This window comes from Apis dorsata, unplaced genomic scaffold (assembly GCF_000469605.1).
Source record: "Apis dorsata unplaced genomic scaffold, Apis dorsata 1.3 scaffold_68, whole genome shotgun sequence".
Taxonomy (NCBI): Eukaryota; Metazoa; Arthropoda; class Insecta; order Hymenoptera; family Apidae; genus Apis; species Apis dorsata.
In genome coordinates this window covers 480,012-496,213 of record NW_006263366.1, presented here as the reverse complement: position 1 = coordinate 496,213, position 16,202 = coordinate 480,012, and the positions used below count along the sequence as shown (strand labels likewise).

Sequence of the window (16,202 nt, the reverse complement as noted above, 5' to 3'; positions counted from 1 at the left end):
CGTCGCGATGCGAAATCCGAGTTTCGCGAATATAGGAATTCGTTTTTTTTTTTTTTTCTTTTGCGTGGGTCTCTAAGAAATTAATGACTTCTTCTCCATCTCGATCTGCTTCTCTTCGTTATTATTATCCCATTTCTCTTTTTCTCTTTTCGTTTTCACGCAACAAATATTTGTGATGTCTATATAATAACGTGATCGATGAACACATTAGTCTTATGCTGTGTGTATGACGTAGTGTTTCTTTCCTTTTTTTTCTTTGGAAATATGTATGTATGTATTAATCATTTTTACAAGTGATACGTATACGTAAAACGAGATAGCAATATTGTTACATATGTATATGTATAGTTTTGTAAACGAGTTTACCATTAACCAGCAACCACACACTTCTTAATTATGAAAAATAAAAAAAAGAAAATATACATATATATATATATATATTTCCTTCGTAATCGTCGCCTATCGAAAGGGACAATGATTAAAAAATTTTTATTACCTGCGAACGTGTGTATGTATGTATGTATGTATGTATGTATGTATATACGTATGTGTGTAGTTACCGGTTAATCGATATGTCTTTCTAAACGATACAAGAATTATTGAAAAAACTGAACGCTGCAACAATCGCAAAATGTTTAATATCAATCGATTTCTTCCACGAAGTGTGTGTCAAATTTTTTCGTTTCGTTTTTTACACGTGATAGCTTTTCTCGAAAGATAAGATCTCGATAAATAATCGAGTGTGTCGCGATATTATCTCACGTTTGAAAATGCGTTACATCGATTAAACGCGCATGCGATTAATTGTACATCGACGGCGGGTATATTAAAAAAAATGTCTTTTTTTTTCTTTTTTTCTTTCTTTTTTTTTTTTTTTTTTTTTTTTTTTTTTTTTTTTTTTTTTTTTTTTTTTTTTTACGTTTCCCTAAGTGAAGGAACGAATCCTCGTAAATTCATTCTCACGCTGTTTGCCCTGTTTTTTTCCCCTCCCCCTCTTTTCTTTCTTTTTTCAACAATCTTTTTTTTTCTTCTTCTTCTTCTTCTTCTTCAGGCGGAAAAAAACTTCTTCGCCTGCGATGGAGACCTCGGGAGATAAATTCGAAACGGAAACGTCGTATACATGCTCATCCGTGTTAACATATTATATGTATATGTATACATTAGTCGTCATATTTATATTATACAGCGACCCCGATCTTTTCTATAATGTACATGCTGGTTCACACGGGCAGGTATACGAGAATCCTGTTACAAAGAGAAAAATTATCTTGAGAAATATTTATAATAAGTTTTCTCGCATTCTTCAATGTGATATCAGTCGAATCTTTATCTCTATATAGATATGTGTAATGCTAATTGTAAATCGTTATAACTTAATCATTATTATTATTTGGAATTGCGAAGAATCGCGAAGATCAATCGCGTATTAATTCTCCATTCTTCTTTTTTCTTTTTTTTTTTTTTCTTTTTTTCGAAATTCACAATTAATGATGATGTTTCAGAATGCGTGAAAACGACGTCTCGAGCGCAGAACGAAGGGTACACGGGCTTGGAACACCTTTTTACCGAAAAGCGGTGTAACGAAGAAGTTCAGACAGATGGGAACGCGCACGATTTTTTTTTTTTTTTTTTTTTCATTTCACATATTACACTTTTTTTTTTTTGTTCTTTTTGCTTTTTACGACAAACGTGACTCGTTATATAATGGCACACAGCATGGCAGTTGCAACAATGTATTTCAATAAACGGTTTACTTTTTTTTTTTCTTCTTTTTCTTTTTTAATAACTTAATCTTAGCTTAATCGATAAACTTATTTCTAGCCTCGTCGTTTCACTCCTATCCAACGGCGATCTCCGTGTGTGTGTGTCGATCGAGGATTCCTGTCTCTCGTGCCCGAGAGAAACAAACGCGGAAAGAAAACGGCACACCTCGAAAGGATCCCTCGATCCCTGTCGATCGTCGATTCTCTCGTACAGACTAGGCTTAAATCACGTTTTTTTTTCACTCTTTTTTTTCTTTTCCTTCTTTCTCTCTCTCTCTCTCTCTCTCTCTCTCTTTCGCTCTCTCTTTCACTCTCTCCTTTTTCTCCATTACACACTCACTCGTTCATTATTATCGTTCTCTTAGGTATGTACACACATTTCGAAAAATCGTATTGCGTGTTTCAATCAACGATCGAACTCAAACACGGGGCACGATACTCGATTTCCCTTTTCATTATTTTCGCTTTTTTCTCTTTTCGTCCTCCATTATTTCACTTTTCATCTTCCGCTTTCTCTCGCATTATCTCTCTTTGTCGCTTATATCAGCTGTTTCCGCTTAACGATTAAACACGTAGAAATCGGAGAATAAAAAAAGGGGGCGGGAGGAGCCATGTCGTCGCGGCGTGGTTTCCAAAATCAGATTCGCGGCCTGGATCTGTTTCCCTTTTTTTAAATTAATCAATTGCCAATTAGTACCGTATCCATCACGGGTAAGAAAAAAAATAAAACAAAAAAAAATACAAAAAATATCATAAGCGTAACGTGAACGGACGAGCGATCAAGTTGCCGAGAAAAAGAGAATTTTTTTTTATCTCGAATTGAATTTTTCGCTTGGACGAGGCTGCGATTCCAACGCGAGATCGATCACGCCGGGACGATTTTCACTTAACGCGATATTCACATAAAAATGTTTTTTTCTTTTTTCTTCTTTTTTTTTTTTTTTTTTGTCATCGTAGATGCTAAACAGTCGAGTCGAAAAATAATATCGAGACGGCCTCGTTCACGTGCTCTCGCGATACTCGCTCTCCTCGCTTCGCATTTTCGCTCGTGTTTGTTCCACGGAACAGTCTCAGCTTAGGATCACTCGAGTGCGGCACGAACGATACAAGTTGATCTTTCATCTTTATCCCTTTCATCAAATACCTTATCTTAACAAATTCCTCGCTTCGGCCAATCGATCGATCCTTTATTTCGTTTTCGAGAAAAAACGGTTTGAATTTCTATTTCCCTACTTTTGGAAACACAGACGCTCTTAAAGATTCGTATCGCCTAAACTCGCACGATAGTAGAATTTTGAAATTTGGCCACTTTTCGTTTACAAGTAATAACATACGTGTGTATCTAGAGATAGAGATCCGCGAAAGAAATCTGGAGAATTTCTGTTCCGGCTGTTTTCAAATAAATGGGTACGCTCCATTTCTGATATCGACTACTTACTTGATAACGCTTGGTCTTTCTAATCTCTCTCTACGTTTTATTTCACGGCATTCCCGACAAGATTATCCGATCGAAAAATTTCGTATAATAACCATTCCCTCTTTTATTTCGTTCGATAAATATTAAGTTAAATATTCAAACGTATCTCGGAGGACAGAATATATATATATATATATTTTTTAAATAGAACAGTAATTGCAATATCGAAGCATTTCGTCGCGTTCGCCTGTTTCGTTTATCCATTGAACAGTCTTAAAATTGAAGATAATTAATCAATTATTAAAGTGATTATATCCTACGGTTACAACTTTCTTCTCTTTAATCTCTAATAAAGACGATACGATGATAAATGTTTAAAGTGATTGCTTTATTACTGATTGAAGTGATTAGTTTAATATTTTGGACAATAAAGAGTAAGAAGATCATTTAAGATTCGAAAACTTTTTGCTCTCAGGCCTTCTCAATTCTCGAGCGATCGAAAGAAAGACTTTTTTTTTTTCATTATTATTTGTTTGCTCATCAATACACACGCTCACACGAAATGCAGTCACTCCACGTTAACAATTGTGTCAATTAACGATAATATTAATTTTTTTTTCTGCTAGATATATATATATATATGTATAATATATATATTATACATATATATATATATTATGTATAATGTAACACGATGATATAGGCTTGATATGACGGTGGCACACGTTTACTACCTTTATTCCCTTTCTTCTCACTTTCATTTCTTCCCTCGTTTTCTCCTTAATATCCTTTTCTCGACTCGATAATTTTAATTAAAAAAAACATATATTTTTTACAGCCGGGGAACGAAAACCCTCCGATCTTATCGAATCGCTTCCGCACAAATGTTTCGAATAAGAGAATAAAGATTGTTCTGGAAACACAGAAGTAAATCAGATAAAAAATTAGATTATTATTTTTGATTATCATCGTTATTTATTATTGATTTAATCAGCCTCACCGTCGTTCGATTGTCTCTTGACCGATCTCCCAAAAATTCTCAAAGAAATTTGCCTCCCAGCGGGGAGAGTCCTCGTTCCTCGCATATTTTCAAAGAGAAAGATTCGTTGAATCGATCCTCCCTACATCGATTGCACTCGAAAGAATTCGAAATGGCGATTTAAATGGCCATCAGCGTTTAAGCCAGCGTAAGCGTGTCGATGATGTTCGAATGGCCGCATAGGAAACTAAGAGAGTATCTGTGCTCTATTCGCTGCGCATATAATGCTTAAAACGCTCGAGTCGAGAGGGACGAAGGATATACTTTTATTCCTGATGATGAACGCAATAATAATCGATCACACGAAATTCTTTCGTTCGTTTGCACAGGGCAGAGGAACCGAATTCGAGACGAGATATTGCTAACCGTGTTCACTTCAACCGCCTATAACGTTCTCGACGCTCTCTCCTGCCTCGTCTACGTACGATCCGTCTATCCCCTTCCATTCGTTAACGTGATCTAGCTTCTAGGTCAGTAGAATTCGCGCTTGATTGATCGTTTCAATCTTTCGAAAAGGAAAGGTTTCTTTTTTTTTTCTTTTCTTTTTTTTTTTTAATATTTTCGCGTCAGAGATCGAATGGAAAAAAAGGTGTGTCGTGTAACTGTAGCAACGAGTAAGAGCGTTTTATCGACGAATTAAAGAGAGCATCTTCTTTTTTTTTTTTTTTTCTTTTTCTTCTTAAGGTATTAACGATAAAATTTTACACTTTCAACATTAGTCGCTTAACTTCTCGTACGGCAGACACCACGATATATTTTATATTTTATTTATATTAGTAATATGTAGACGGCGAGCGGACACTGGACGATAAATGGGCCGTTCGTTTTACAACCTCAACACGAAACTCCCGCTTCCCGAAAGCTTTTCTCGAAAGCTCGAAAATGACGAACGTTCATCCACCTGTTGGCTCGCAGAATTTTTCGTTCAATTCGCAACGCGGGAATGAACTCGATTGGAAGAATCGCACACTCGACTCATCGAAAAACGTATTATCCCTCTTTCGATTCAACTTCGCCCAATTTCGTTTCGAATTTCCCGCGCGAAATCCTCCCTGCCGGGTAATCACGCGTCAGGCGCTAGGGGCGTTCGTATAGGTTCGTATGCTGCGTTAAATGCTCGAGAAATTCGATTTTAGCGAGATAATTTTAATTATGCACTACATTGTAATACAGACTAACCCTAGACTAGCTGTATGATTTGGGGAATGGGGAATACAGGGACCACTTGGTGGGGCGCAATTTTTCTCATCTTTAACAGGGCTATCGAAGAAACATCGACGCACAACGTATGTACAAACGAATCGTTTCTCCGTCCATTTTTAGTGCCTCGAATGTTCTCATTTTTTTTCTTTTTTTTTTTTTTCATTTTTCAACTCTATCCTGTTCCCTGCTGTCCCATATAAATCGGCCAAAATTTTAATCTATCGCACTCTGAGAAAAAAAATATTCTCTCTCACTCTCTTTCTCACTCATTCACGCACACTCTCTTTCTCTCTCTCCCTCTCTCTCTCTCGCTCGCTTTCTCTCGAGAACGGATCCTGCCAAAGCGTAACGATTATCATAACGCGTGGAGAACATTGTTTCTCTTTCAGCCCACAATTTCACTTCTCTCGTTGAACGAATTTTATGATGTTGTTATATAATCATCGTCGATGATATCGTTTTCCGGAAATGGTCGATAACCAATTATCGGTCCTCCCTTAAGACACGCGTTCATTCTTCAAAAGGAGATATTCTTCGTTAACGTGATTTCCGCTCCTGTCCTTCTCTTCCTTCGTCCAGGACAATCGTAGCCCTGTACATCCTGGATCGCGTTTTTCTCGACGCACGAAGAAAACGCTCGATGATTTCGTACGTGTACGAGTTATCTATATGTATATATATATATATATTTGGTTCGGTTTCGAGACTATGATCGAGGATTCGTTTTGGAACTAGTAGTATATATAATAATGGTTCATTTCTTCGATAACTTTCTCGATGGAAGATCGAGTAAAATTCACGCGTTCAATCAATCAACCCATCGTTTTAGGCTTTCTATTTTTCAAGCTCGATTAGATATCGGTGCAACTTGTATCCTTATATTAGACTAGACTCGGAATAGAAAGTTTAATTTCCTCGAAGGAGAACGAGTTCGAAGGAAAAAGAGAAAAAAAAAAAAAAAAAAAAAAAGAAAAAGAAAAAGAAACGAAAAGAAAAGGAAAGAGAAGGAAAGTTGGAAGAAATTCTATCTCTATAAACTTTTTAGAAGAAGAGTTGCAACAATATCTAAAGAATATAGAAGTGTGAACAGTGTGAAGAAGAAGAATGTGAACGAAGAAGAATCGAAGATCTCTGTTAAAACAAACCGTAACCGTATTTCACACGCAATTATCCATAAACGTTCTAAATATGATTTATAAATATACGTATCTATGCGTGACTATTTACACATATGTAAAGATCTCATATAACAATAAATATCGTTCTATCGATCGACGAACGAAGGCTCTCTCTCCAACAATTTCCATAAATATCTGCAACTGCTCTCAACGTAAAATAGACACGTTACCAAGTGAATTGGGACTGAGAAACTATATGGAAGTCGTTCATGCGTTAACAGTTCTCTAGACGCTTCGTAATTGTAGCTCGATTAACATACCAATTAACGCGATTTATGATATAATATTTCTACAAATTCTTCTGTATATTTCGTTCGTAGCATAATTCACGATTATATATTTACAACACACCCTCTTTAACGATGCCATAAATCATCTATCACACGATTAAACACACGCGATTCGATTCGATGAAGGTTTTTTTTTTCTTTTTTTTCCTTTTTCTTTTTTTAATCGATTCTTTCGATTCTACGAACCTAGAAGAAAATCTCTCCCTTCATTTTTTTTTTCAATTTGTCCCTTCATTTCCCAATGAACGATGGATGGATTCTCTGTAGAAGAATCAAGCAACGATTTTAAAGATTCGGAACGATAATTCGACGAATCCCCCGATGGGAGAGAAAAGTGCGTTTTTTTCGTGCGTCCGAATTTTCTTTCCTTTTCTTTTCTTTTCTTTCTCTTTCTTCTTCTTCTTCTTCTTCTTCTTCTTCTTTATTTATTTGTTTCAGCATCGCAAGATCATCGAGCGTGCACGAAATGTTCGTTTATTGTCATCTTGAAAGCTAATCAGCACCACTTGACTCGAATCTCTCTCTTTCACTCTTTTCGTCCTCGTGCATTTCTTCATTAAATCTCGAAACAACGTTAACTCGTTCGGCCTTACGCCATTGTTCCAATTGCAGTTTACGTTTTATATTCCCTCGTCTTGCTTAACTATCTAACTACATCTCTCGCCTCGTTAATTTCTTATTTGTTTCTCGTTTTTCTCGTAATTATTCTTTTTATTCTCCGTTCCCTTCAACTAGAGTTCTATGCGCTCGTTATACAAACGACGATCTTTGGACCCGTGGCAAGAAATCCAAAAAAAAAGAAAAAAAAAAAAAGAAAAAAAAAGAAGGAAAGGAGTGAAACTGTCCTGTACATACTCGTCCTTCCATTTGGATTGCGTTTTGCACGTCATTTCCACGGACGATGGGAAGAAAATAACGACGGGGATATACGATATTCTCGGGATTGATCGATTTGACTTCCCTGTAATCTTTCTCGAATTCTCGTCTCTCCTCTCGTATTTCTTTTCTCTCTTTTTTTTTCTTCGAATTTCACAATTTACATTTTCGACCAAAGGACGAAGTGCGAATTGCTACCCTTACGTCGCGTTTCACCCTCTCTGATATTTTTCTGATATTTATACACACAGCGACGGGAATAATAAAGTATCGAGCGGTTGAACGAAACTCGACGTAGCGGAAAGAAAATCAACGATTTTGGATGGAAAACTGTGCATATATTCATCCCCGTGAAACAGAGCATCCCCGGACGATCATTGGGACATGCAATCAACTCGTCTACCGAAAAAACTATCTAGATACTATAGTAACAAGTGTAAATCGATCTTCCGTCGACGCTCTGTCTCGATCATCTCGAGCAATTATTTGTATTTCCGAGTCGAGTTTCGCAAAATTTCAAGCGATTGGTTCGCAACGATAAGAAGAACGGATCAAAGAAACGAAAAATTCTTCTCTTCGCGTCAATTTTCGAGATCGATTCCACGATCGATCGAATCGATCATATTCTATCTTCCACCGATCTTTCTCTATTCTCCAAAAACTTCCAGGCGAAAGCATGGCGACGTTTCTCGCGATTTGAAACGAAGCTACCACTGCCCACCCCCCTCCCACTGAATCCTCCTCGGCCGATTCCTTTTTTTTGGAATTTGTGGCAAGGGGGCGACGTGGACGATGATTTGACTTGGATGGATGATGATTACTGGATGGATGACGATAATGGCGAATAATGATGATCGTGATGATTATAAAATGATGAAGTGATGAACGATGTTGGGGGATGTTGTTGTTTGCTTGTATTGTCGCTGTCGATGTCGATGAGGTATCACTGTTGCCTGTTTGTCGGTTATTATTATTGTTATTATTATTATTATTATTAATTTTTTTTTTTTTTTTTTTTTTTCTCAAACTCCTCAAAAAATCCTCTAGTTTGCTTCTACAGTTTGGGTGTGTGTGCGCGTAACAACATCGAAGAAACGAGGAAGGTCGATGGGGTATATATATAGATATATTTTTTTTTTTTTTTTTAAATTTTTTTTTTTTTTTTTTTCTCAAACTCCTCAAAAAATCCTCTAGTTTGCTTCTACAGTTTGGGTGTGTGTGCGCGTAACAACATCGAAGAAACGAAGAAGCTCGATAGCGTATATATATATATATATTTTTTTTTTTTTTTCGCTTTCTCTACGATTCGTTACGATTGGCCTGGTCTACTTATCTGCTATCCTGTTTGTCGCTTCTGTTGTTCGCCCGTTCTCGATCGTTTCTCGATTCCGACTCCGTCGACGTCTTCTCTCTGCGGGGAAACAACGCGAGAACAACTTCGTGGAGAATTCCGTGATCTACCGTATTATTCACTCGGGTTAAAGTTTCAACGATAAAACGTTTTCTAACATTTCTATCCACTGGCGGCAATTCTTTTTTAAAGCGATCTGTCTATTTGGCTACTACGATGAAATTGATGAAATTGTGCCTTTCCTTGTGTTTCTCTCAAAGCAATGCGAATATAATCAAAGATTATTTATTAAGCAAAGATACTCACGAATCAGCACAACTGTTGCCATTCGTGGTAACCGGTCTGGAAGAGCTCGAATCACTGCGACGATCGTTCTTTGTTTCTTCATCGTCGTCGTCGGACGTTTCCAAAACCTTGATGAGCAGTTGTGGCGTTCCTTCTGAACACGTTGGATTCGATTCCACCACCGATAACTCGATGCTTTTCTCATCCTGTTCATATATTGAAAAAAAGACGCTGTTATATACACTTTAAGAATTAAGAATTAGAAATTACCTCTTTCTTCAGCTTCTCCAGTAACCTCTTCCTATCTGCCTTCAGTTGATCGGCTTGCTCGGATTGGGCGGCAGTTTTTATCCCGGAAAGTTCCAATAGAGCTAGATGGGCGTCTTTTTCGGAAACTGCAGCTTTCAGAGCTTCTCGTCTATCGAAAAAAAAAAAAAAAAAAAAAAAAAAAAAAAGAAGAAAAGAACAAGTTTACGAAACAGTGGATATTAATAGGAAAGTATTAAAGAAATATCACTGCTTGCTTACTTCATTTGACGGAGGTCTTCGAGCTGCACGATTCTCTCTTCCGTGAGACGTTTCAGTTTCTTCTCGTATTTCTGCACTTTCGATAGAAGAGGTTGACAAGTGATACATTTTAATGCCGAAGCGGATTGCATCGAGGCAATTCTCTGTTCCAATTTGGTTATCTAAAAGAAGAAAGAAAAAAAAAAAAGAAAATGATAAGAAGTTCGATTTTTTTTTTAAAATGCATTCTTCTTTACCCTTTGAAGAGCTTCCTGCCTCAATTTCTCCTCGTTCTTCAATTTCCTCTCACTTTCGCTCGTGATGACGACACTCTCGCGAAGAGCTTCGCCAAGCTCCTCGATCTTGTATCTTTTCTCCGTCAGATCTTTCGACAATTGTCGTTCCTTGTCTTCCTTCTCCTTGATCACGTTCACCAGCTCCTCGATTTGCTCCAGATCGATTCTCTCGCTGAACGCTCGTTCCAACGAGTCTACTTCGTCCTCGAGTTGTTGAATCTTCTCGTCCCTCACTCTAATTTCTTCCTTCAGAACACCGATGTCGTCGTACTCGCTCAATTCCTTCTTCAGGCTTGCCACCTCCTTTCTCAGCTTCGTCGTCTCTTCCTTGTTCTCAAGGATTTGCTGCTCGTACTCCTGTATCTTGTTGTCTTTCTCGGATATAACGTGCTCCATCTTCTTCATCTTCTGTTCCTTTTCGAAATTCTTTTCCACCATTTGAGCAGAGAGAGAATCCTCGGCCCTTATTTCTTTTTCTTGATTGCCCTTCTTTATCTGAGTTTCTTTACCTGCAAATTGGAATTTTTCTAATGATCGTTGCTTTAAAAACTTAAGTTTTTCTTTAGCAGACGAGGAAGTGAAAAAACGAAGGAATTAATTCAAAATTTTGAAACAATCTTACCTCGATGAGCCTCTTCAACCTTCAATAATTCCTTTTCCAAGTATCCAACGCGATTTTGCAATTGATCGATCCTGCACTCCCTGTCTTCCAACTTTCTCTTCAACACGTCGACGTTGTGCTCCCTCACGTACTCCTCCAATTGCGTGACCATTTCCTCCAGCTCGATCACTCTTTCCCGATCGATCCTAGACTCTCTATTCTCGTCGTTCTTCTGGATCCATCTCTCCAATTCCTGAATCCGTCTATTTCCAGCTGTCACTTGGCAACGAAGATCGTGCAGCTCTTTCACATCGGGATTCTGTTTCAGAAAATCCTCGAATTCAGCCACGGTATCCTCCAACTCCTCTATTCTTCTCGCCTTCCTCTCGATCACCATCTCCATGTCTCGTATACTTTCCGTATCCGCGTGTTCCCTGAGAAAATTCTCCAACGAGTCCATCTCTTGCTCCAATTCAACGATTCGTCGATTCTTCGCCTCCACTTCTAATTTCCAACTCTCTTTATCGTCATCCCGCACTCTAGCTTCGTTCTCCTCCGATCTTTTATATTCCTCGATCAAACGCTTCAACGATTCCATCTCGTCTTCCAGCTGCAATATTCGATCCTCCTTCGCTCTCACCTCCTTCCTCCACGACTCTTTCCCCTCCTTCACCTCATCCATCAATTTCAAGCTTTGGGTGCATACGTTGTCGCTATTCTTCGCGCTCTTACATGCCATCAATTGGTCCTCCAACTCGGCTATTCTTCTGTTCTTCGTTTCCAACTCTTTCTTCCAACCTTGCTCGTTATCCTCCAAACTAAAATTCTTGGCGTCCTTCATCCTCTTCGGGGAACAAGAGGACTGTTCCTTCGACAATGTTTCCAAAGAGGATACCTTCGCTTCCAATTCCGTCATCGTTCGATCCCTCGCCTCGATTCTTCTCGCCTCTTCGTGTCCCTTGTTGCTTTCGAGGATGCTTTCTGGCTGCTGTGTGCGTGCATCGGTGGGTGCGTGCGCGAAGGCAACAGGTGCGAGCGTTTCGAAGAAAAACAATTGAACGGAAAGAACAAGTGGACAGGGTTAAAGGTGGATGGTGGGTTCAAAGTGGTTGGGTAAAAATTAAGAACGAACAACGGTGGTTTTTTTGTCTTTTGGCCCGTGAACATCGAATTGTCTCGTGGCGAACGACGTAAGGGTGCGTCTCCGAATGGCGTTCGTACGTGCCACATCGATCGAATTTCCGGATCTTATGCGTCGTCTCCCTCGTTCTTTCTCTCCCCTCTCTCGATTCGTCTCCCTCACGTTTCCTCTCCTCATCCTGTCTCATCGCTCTCGTCGACGAAACCATCGTAAACTCTCTGGCGACGACGACGACGATGACGACGACGACGACGTGAAAATTTAATCTCGAAAAAGATCTCTCCCACTCTTTCTTCCCCTTTCCTTTTCTTCTCTTCGTTCTCTTACACAATTTTCAACGTGATCTCTCGATATTTTTTCTTTTTTTCCTCTTTTTCTCTTTTACGTTTACTTTATGTATATATTTATATTTATATATCTACATATATACGTATATCTCTCTGTCGTGTACGTGTATATACACATGTACAGTACATGCGTTTGTCCCATTTTCCTGCGTGATATGTATATACATATATTCATATTACATATATATATGTACATACACGATCGCTTCGTTAATAAATTAATTAACATTATTGTATTTGCCGTATTCTCCTTTCTCTCTCTCTCACTCATCTCTCTCTCATCATTTTTACATTAATATTTATATATATATTTTTTTTTAATATATATATACATATATATATATATATATCTATATTTTTATATATATATATATTTATATGTATCAGTAATTATTGTTATTATCGTCAATATCTTCCCGCTATCAATTATTAAATATGTTAACAATGGTCGCAGCGTTACGTAAAATAATTATGTATCTTGACAAAGTGTGTCGTCAATGGCGAATCTCAGTACGATCTCCTTTCGTATTATTTAGTTTCGTATAAGTTCGTGTACTTGTAAAGTTCGCTTAATATGCAAATTGTACTAAAAAGAACGGAGAAGGCGTCCCCAACGAAAATCGACCTTAGAACAAGCTTTTTAGGAATCCGGTGGGACCCGCCTGTTGCGTTTTCAAGTCAAATGAATTTTTTTTTTTTCCATTCGGAAACGCACGGTTCGTTTTCGCGAACGAGACAAAATCGAAAAATGCACCATACACCATATATATAAATATATATATAATTGGAGTTGGGACACAATAGGGCGAACAAACATAGAGAAAAAGCAAACAATGGTGATCAAGCAAGCAAATACAAATATACGTATCGTACGTGTACGTGTCGTATCCAGGGGGGTCAGCGTGAAAATTGAGAAAGACAACTAGTTAGTCGCTTTTCCATCGATGTTAATTTCGAGATTTCGATCGTTGCAAGGGAACCAAATATATATAAGATATTTCGAAAATTACTTCAAATATATCGTATCGAAAAAAAGAATTGATTTAATCGCGTTCTCAAAATTTGTTGACGGAGAGAGTAATAAAATAATTTTGTATATACCGACCTCTTGTTGCTGTGCAGTTGCGGCTTGTTTCAACTTGGCTTGTGCGGCTTTGAGTGCACTGGAAGAGAGAATTAGATGATTAATCGTTCAAGATTATTTGGATTATTTTTTATTTTTCAGATACTGACTCTTGAAGTTCTCTGATTTGTCTCTCTTTGGCATTCTGCTCTTCCTGGGTCATCTGCATCAGCTGCAGCAACCTTTCGGTCTCGGCAGAGCTTCTGGTCGATTCCTCTTTCGCTTTTTCCAATTCCTTCTCGGCAGTTTCCAGAGCCTTCTGCATTTCCGCCAATCTCTTGTCCGGCGAGCCACCGCTCTACAAAATGTGAAAAATATATGAGAGAAGGCACGACAAAAACGATCGACCTCGTTTCAATATTCTCAATTTACCCTTTGTAACTGCTGCTCCAACTGATCCATCTTCGCTTTCCGTTTCTTCAAGTCCTGGTCGAGACTTTGGAGCGTCCTCTCCTTCTCCTCTATCGTTCTAGCTTTCTGATCTACGGACTTCGCTCGTTCTTCCGTCTGTCTTCTCTGTTCTTCCAGTTGGCGTTTCTGCTCCTCCAATTGTCTTCTCTCTTGAGTAGTATCGATACCAGCCTTCGCGGCGCCAGCTTGGAGTTTCTTGTTCGCCTCGTGCAAGTCCACCTGCGTCGAAACGAATCTTATCAATTTTCGTCCCTCCCCGTCTGTCTACCAGACGCTAAAGCTAGGCAAATGAAAGCCGCTTCGCTTGCATGACCCGTGACCATTACGTCCGATCTTTCTCGTTCTCCTATACGCCTATATATTATTTTCGACGCGCGTCAAAAAATTTCCAATTTCCCTCCCCCGAATTTGACTCGATTTTACTCGAATCGAATCGAATCGAATCGAATCGATCGCGATGGCCACGGTTTTCGTAAATGAGAGATGCATGGGAACGCAATTGAAAAACAAGTTAGACGAATAAGAAATTCGCAAATCCCTGGTAAAATCTAAGTGACGTTCATAGCGAAGTATAATAATAATAATATGTACAAAATACACAATAGATAAAAATCGTGTATGCGTCGAGATAAAAAATGTCTCGAAGGTGATATATACTCGTATGGTACATACAAGTAAGGTGCGGAAACGCATTCTTTTGTGCATTCGATGTGAAAAAAAAAAAAAAATCATTCCCAAAACTTCTATGCTCGATCGTGAACGCAGACAAGAGACATCGAAACATCGTCACATCGCATCGTACATCGCATGTTGCGCAATAACCGATTCTCAACCATTTTCTATCTCTGGCATCTCGAATACGTGGTACGGCATGCTCCCAAAAACGAAAATAAAAAAAATTAGGGGAACGTAAGAGGGGGAAAAAAAAAAAAAAAGAAAAAAAAAAAAGAATAATGGGATAATCGTAATAAGGTTGCTCATCGTTGCGATGACGAACGCGCAACAAAATTATTTGTAGCAGTAACAATAACCAGTCGATGATGAAAGAATCGACGAAAGAGAGACGATTATCGCGATCTCCGTTTTTATTCCGCTCCATTCTATTCCGTTTCCATTCGAAACGTTGAACCTCGTGTCCTTTTCTCTTTCTTTCTTTTTTTTTCTTTTCGGTCTCATCGCCTCTTTGATCATCTCCCGTGCCGATACGTGGTGATAACGACAAGATAAAACATAACAAGATAAAAAACGGCATAACCATCGAACATACTCGAGAAACGAAAAGGAAGAGCAATATGAGCGCGAATGGCTGTGCTTGAGAGCTAAAATCGCAATGGGTTCGTAGGGTTCCTTTTTTTTTTTTTTTTTTCGAAGGAGGAGGAAACGGAAGGATCGATGGAGGATTTGAAAAAAAAAATTCGAGGAGGATGATGATAAATGGTGAAGGCGATGTTGCGCTTCGCTGTGAAGTGTGACGGACGCCCCGAGATATACATATACGCAACGTAAGATGAGAAAGATTGTGCGGGTGCATCATGGTTTTTGGTTTTTGTTTTTTGTTTTTTTTTTTTTTCCGATTTCATCTGTATACGTATATATATATGTTTTATACATGTATATATATATACACGATATATCGGTCGATCGTTATCGTTCTGTTTACATACGTATATAATATCTGATATGATTCGATCGTTATTATTATTATTATTTTTTTTTTTTTTTGTCTGTTATTTGCGGCGTGTATAATGAGCTGTGGGCGAGTTTCTGCTTCGTCGACGACGAAGGCAGAGGCTGCGGTTGAAATGAGAAGACATAGAGAGACGAGGAGGCGCGATGATGTGTCGGTAGCCAGTCGACAACGATCAGCCAACGGTAATACATAGGCAGAGAGACATAGTGCAGGCATATTATGGTGCGGATGTAGGCTGTAGTAGTGTGGTAGTAGTAGTAGTAGTAGTAGTAGTAGTAGTAGTAGTAGTAGCAGTAGTAGCAGTAGTAGTAGTAGTAGTAGTAGCAGTAGTAGTAGTAGGTTAGCGCGCGAGCGAATGCAGGCCGTGCTGCTGCTGCTGCTAACCTGAGATTTCTGCAGCTCCTGGCACAGCTTTTCGAGCTGATCCTGGAACCGCTCGCGCTCCACGCCCGCCTGCTTAACGCTCTCTTGGGCGCGTTCCAATTCCTTTCTCAGTCTGGCGACCTCCTGGCCGTTTTGCTGTTGCGGATGCTGTTGTTGCTGCTGTAGCTGCTGTTGCTGCTGCTGCATCGTCACCTGCATCTGCTGGATCTGCTGTTGTTGAGCGTGCAACTGCCTCTCGGTGTTCTGGATACGCTTTTGCAAGTCGGCAGCCTGCCTCTCAGCCGCGTCCGCCCTCTGTTT

General features: G+C 38.9%; 1 protein-coding gene, 1 long non-coding RNA gene and 1 pseudogene across 2 annotated transcripts; 1 reads left to right on the top strand and 2 right to left on the bottom strand.

Annotated features, from left to right (window-relative positions):
* The first annotated feature begins 8,763 nt into the window (after positions 1-8,763).
* On the top strand, positions 8,764-9,128 carry LOC102672098. Its single transcript, XR_420934.2, has 2 exons — positions 8,764-8,869; positions 9,017-9,128. It is a non-coding gene; the product is annotated as an uncharacterized LOC102672098 (long non-coding RNA).
* LOC102672187 (ELKS/Rab6-interacting/CAST family member 1-like) lies at positions 9,054-12,104 on the bottom strand. Its single transcript, XM_006610043.2, has 6 exons — positions 10,828-12,104; positions 10,167-10,714; positions 9,931-10,091; positions 9,673-9,820; positions 9,424-9,608; positions 9,054-9,177 (listed from the first exon to the last, which is right to left on the bottom strand). Exons 1-6 carry the CDS (start codon positions 11,720-11,722, stop codon positions 9,096-9,098), a joined length of 2,019 nt encoding a protein of 672 aa, XP_006610106.1. The 5' UTR covers positions 11,723-12,104; the 3' UTR covers positions 9,054-9,095.
* A 701-nt stretch (positions 12,105-12,805) lies between these two features.
* LOC102680880 overlaps positions 12,806-16,202 on the bottom strand; it is a 58,889-nt pseudogene continuing 55,492 nt past the window's right edge.